Here is a 5,000-nt window from a genome sequence, read left to right as displayed (position 1 = left end):
CTAGATGAAGTCATTTGAAACATTCATCGGCAAACAAGTTCTCACTCACTGAGAGTGCGAATGAAGGGGTGGTGAGTAGGTAGGGCGTGGAGGGGGTGTGTTTTTCCTCCTTGTCTGATCTCGAAAGTCATACACTTCTGATGTTTGTCTCAAATTAATGTTTAACTTGTAGGATCCCCAGATGAGAATAAAACCTTTATGATCCATTCCAGAGCCCTGGGTCAATATGAAGATTACTTCTCAAAAATTACTAGTCCCTCTAGTCCTTTACATAAAGTCTTCTCCTAAAGCAATCTCACTCTACCTTCCAACAACATAAAGGTACACCAGAGTCTATCTTTGGCCGGATGTGCAGTACAGTGGGCGTTTGGTAGGGTGTATAGTAAGTCCCTGTTTACACCTATGTGGATAGTTTTGTAAACGGATCCATTTGGGCGTCTGGTTTACATGTGAATGGAGATTTGAACATGATCTACAATAGCCATAGGTTTGAACCTACCTGGTTGGGGCAGAGACACTGCAGGGAGTAGTAGGAGAACTGGTCTCGCACGTTCACCAGGTTGTTGTTGGGGTTGATGTGGTCCAAGCAGTGGGACTCGGCCTTGCCGGACGTCTTGCACACGTACTTGCAGTTCCCGAACAGACAGTGGAAGTGGAACTTGTTGGAGTACTTGCAGTCCGTAGCGAGGCAGGGGTCACTGGGATGGTAGAGTAGAGTAGAGTAACTTTATTGATCCCCGGGAATGGACAAAGAGCAGGCATCAGGTAAGGTCAACTATCAGACATCGTCATCATAAATAATTGTATTGACCAGAGGTCTTCTACATTTTTCAGGACACTGTTGCAGGGGCCACTATTCCTAGTTGTATTGGTACGTAGTACTGTAATAGTACACAGTAAAACATTGCAGCCAGTTAAATGTGAAACTTAAGGCTGCAGGACAACTTACCTTTTTAACTGCAATGTTTTACAGTGTAGCAGTATCATTGGCCCCTCATTGGTTAGTTAGTGACTAGAATATGTCCATGTTAACAACCACTGGGTGATTGTACCCAGGGTAATATCCCACAATGATCTGAAGTATTACCTAAACACTAATGTGTATGTCTGTGTGTATGTGTATGTGTATGTGTATGTGTATGTGTATGTGTATGTGTATGTGCATGTGCATGTGCATGTGCATGTGCATGTGCATGTGCATGTGCATGTGCATGTGCATGTGCATGTGTATGTGTATGTGTATGTGTATGTGTATGTGTATGTGTATGTGAAGAGTTCAGATGCAGAATCCCCTAAGTGTCTTTTCAGAAAATAATCTTAATTCATTTTTATTTAATACAAAGCTATCAAAATTGTTATCAAAAAAAGTTTTTTATTTATTTATGTAACTTAACTATTTGTATGTATTATCAAGTACATGAATGTAAACCAAACCAACAACGGGGTTCTCTAAAAATATAGAAGTGCAGGTCTTCAGAAATGGACTTAGTGGGTTTTGCATCTGAACTCTTCATGTGTATGTGTATGTGTATGTGTATGTGTATGTGTATGTGTATGTGTATGTGTATGTGTATGTGTATGTGTATGTGTATGTCTATGTGTATGTGTATGTGTATGTGTATGTGTATGTGTATGTGTATGTGTATGTGTATGTGTATGTGTGTGTATGGGGGGACTCACTTGTCCTGGAACTGCAGGAAGCCAGGCTTGACCTGTGGCTTGGCGTTCTCCAGCGAGGTGGTGGCCAGTGGGGAGGAGGCGGCCAGGTTGGGCATGGAGGCGGGCAGCTGCGGGATGGAGCCCGCCAGGTGCTTCCAGGCCAGCAGGGAGGGCGCGGCGGCCGCACTGTACCCGCCCGAGGTGGCCAGGCTGGGGACGTCCATGGGCGGCGTGTTGGCCATGGACATGGACATGGACATGGAGGTGGCCAGCTGGCTCTGGCGACCCTCGCTGGGCTCCTTGCCGTCGCTGTAAGGGGACTCGGACTTCACCTTGAGGTTGGCTCTGAAGTGGAAGCTGAGACAAAAGATAGAAGAAAAAAACCTTAGATGTGTGTCTGCATTGCGTGTTTATTAGACCACAGTGGTATATTGTAAGATCTGTATTTACCAGTAGCTCTGTTTCTGTTATACAAGATATGCCATAAGATCATCCATCAGTATAACATACTTTGTAGTCATACGATCACATAGCCATCACCACACTTGTATTACAACTATAAATGCTATAGATAGCATAGGCCAGGGGTGAGCGTACGTACTTAGCATGCTTGTGGGCTCCGTCCACTGTGCTGAAGAGGGCTCCACAGTCCTCCACCAGGCAGTGGAAGTGGACTTTGTGTAGGAAGTCACACTGGGCCTCACAGAAATCATCAATGTCAAACCTAAGGAAAGAGTTAGAGACGGTACAATTAAAACAAATATAAGGTAACAATTATATAATAATATGGGGCTAATACATGGTCTTACACCTACATGTCGGTATATTATTAGTATTAACTAAATAAATGGAAATTCAATATGTCCATACAGACTCTGATTTATCTTTTGTTCGCATAAAAAGACCTATGTTTGAAGCAAAAGGGCTTCTTGTAGGAGATGGAATGTGGAGAGGCAGTCCTTTAATTTATTCTGCATCTGATGCAAGTGACATTACGATATGTCTAATCTTGTTCTCGGTAGTGCAGCTAGTGCAAAGACCTCTACAGGCCCGTCAGCTGAGTTGTGGCTGTGGCATATCACATGTGTACGTTTCAGGCGTAGCTCTTCCTCGGTGTGTAATGGCAAAAAAGGTTGTGGGCGAATAAACAAAGAAAAAACTGAAGAGTGCTGTCCTGCACTCCTTTCATTCATCTATATTTTATGTGGGATTCAGATAGTGTGAGCGCGTCTCCTCTGCTACTGCATACAGTATGTGTATGTACCTGCGCAGGTAGTTCTTCCAGAGCTCCACGGTCTTCTCAGGCAGGGGCCTGCCCATGACGCGGCTCAGGTACTGGGCCGCCTCCGAGGTGTCCGTGGTGTGCTGGCTGTTCTCCAGCTCTGTCTTCAGGTTCAGGGCGCTGAAGAAGCCCGGGTTGACCTGCGACATCTGTAGAGTGTCGAGAGGGAAGACACGAGAGGAGGGGGGCACGGTTACCGTTATTCACTCGCTTGCCTGCCTTGACTAACACTGTGACGCTGTTGCCACTGCTACCATCGCCACAGGGTACACACTTCAGCTAAACACAGACCTGTTAAGTTTATAGCCTGTCTGTCTGCCTGCCCCCCTCCTACCACCCACCCCCATCCCTGGCTAAAAGACAGTCCCTTGTATCCATTCCCTCCACATCCCCTTTCCCCTTCCCGACACACGCTTGTAGAAGATCCAAGGTTTGTTTTCTTAAGATGTAATTTTTCCTATCAAGTGACCTTTCTCTCAGCTCCTCGTCAGGGTATGATGTTTAACACCACAAGCCAAGGCACTGTCACATTTTAAAGCCGTAACTGTTTTTCTGCTTCCTGAAAATGTATCCGAGAGAGAGAGAGAGAACGAGAGAGAGAGAGAGAGCGAGAGCGAGAACAGGAGCCTAAGTGAGACACCCGTAGGAAAAATGAATTCTGGGATGTCTTTAAATCATCAAGGTAATGGAAGCCAGCGCCACACATTTGTATTCGTCAGAGAGAAAGAGAGCACGAGAGAGAGAGAGAGAAAGAGAGACAGGAAGAGAGAAGGAGGGGTGGAGCTGGGGTGTGTGTGTGCCGAAGATGTATGATTAAAACAATGTCCATTTTAATCTGCACCAAAACACACAACATTTAAATATCCGTCCAGTAACAGTTACCGGCGGTAAAAAATGAGGCTGGCGGTTGCTCTTTCCCTCCTCCCACCTGACTTTTTAATCAAATAATTTACAAACTCCATAAATAAAGACAGAGCGAACGGGCAAAGAAGAAGAAGAGAGGAAGAAAGGAGAGAGAGAGTAAGAGAGAGAGAGAGAGAAAGAGAGAGAGTGGAGAGAGAAAAAATGCCTGCCGAGTTCAAAACAGCTCATCAAAAAACAAACATCTCTATATATCTGGCATGGCGCGCGGGCTCCTGGCTTCATTATATTAATTTGTGAGCGGCAGGCCAAAATTACGCTGGGTGAAAAATGGCTGGAAAATTTAAATGATACAAACTCATCTTATTAGTGGTCGAAACATTAAAAAAACAAACACTCCCCCCCACCAACGTCGCCTTGCTAATTTGTCTGGGGGGATGAAAAGGCGTTTTGATGGATGGATCTTACCTTATTCATAAGTGAGGATAAAAGAGATGTATTTGCCGGTGCGGGGTGTCCGTTTGATTCATTACTGAAACAAGGAAAATGAACAATGTTTAGTCAAGGATTTACATGGGAATAGTAAATATTATTATTTATTACAGGCCCCATGTGTGAATATGCAGGACGGGAGAGCAGGAGCGATTGCTTGCCGAAAATGAGTTACATAACTCATGAAAATAAGAATAGGGCTGTTTTTATATACAAAGGGGTGGATGTATTGATTAAAACAAACATCCAAATGTGCAATATACATGCACATGCTGCATATGACACCACCGTATGTATAAAAAATGTTTCACTCTATTTCTTTTTTTAATTAGTTATTCTGCGACATATTTTTTGGCTCATTTTTTTAGGGGGGTAGCCCATTGTATAGCAAGCCAGATTTCCCCTCCCACCTTGACCGGTGTGGCTGTACACCAAACACCCCATCCCAGTGCAGCCACAGGCGGAGTGGAGTGTAAGAGTGTAGAGGGTTTTTTTTAGCAAGAGCACTCAGGCTAATTAACACAACACGGGCATTATCCCCCCCGTAAATCAGGCAATGCTTTGGCCGCACCACACCACACCACACCACACCGCTCCGCACTACTCCACTCCGCACACCGGGCCCCTCATTAGGCCTCTCAGCAGTGGAACACGGGGCACGGGGGCATTGATCCCTCTGGCCCACACGACACCCCCCTCACACACA

At 45.1% G+C, this 5,000-nt stretch overlaps 1 protein-coding gene across 6 annotated transcripts in view; it reads right to left on the bottom strand.

The window, feature by feature from the left end:
- The window catches only part of casz1 (castor zinc finger 1), a 133,090-nt gene that overhangs the window by 13,843 nt on the left and 114,247 nt on the right, over positions 1-5,000 (bottom strand). For all 6 annotated transcript variants that reach the window (XM_063208903.1, XM_063208901.1, XM_063208905.1 and 3 more), the window contains 5 exons: positions 4,271-4,334; positions 2,924-3,090; positions 2,261-2,383; positions 1,681-2,016; positions 500-698 (listed from right to left, as the gene is read on the bottom strand). In XM_063208903.1, the coding sequence (XP_063064973.1) occupies positions 500-698; positions 1,681-2,016; positions 2,261-2,383; positions 2,924-3,090; positions 4,271-4,334 (889 nt within the window). The remainder of the gene's footprint in view (positions 1-499; positions 699-1,680; positions 2,017-2,260; positions 2,384-2,923; positions 3,091-4,270; positions 4,335-5,000) is intronic.

Source organism: Engraulis encrasicolus, chromosome 10 (assembly GCF_034702125.1).
Source record: "Engraulis encrasicolus isolate BLACKSEA-1 chromosome 10, IST_EnEncr_1.0, whole genome shotgun sequence".
NCBI classification, from domain to species: domain Eukaryota; kingdom Metazoa; phylum Chordata; class Actinopteri; order Clupeiformes; family Engraulidae; genus Engraulis; species Engraulis encrasicolus.
The sequence above is the reverse complement of the archived record's forward strand: the minus strand, read 5'-3'. Positions and strand labels throughout refer to the sequence as shown.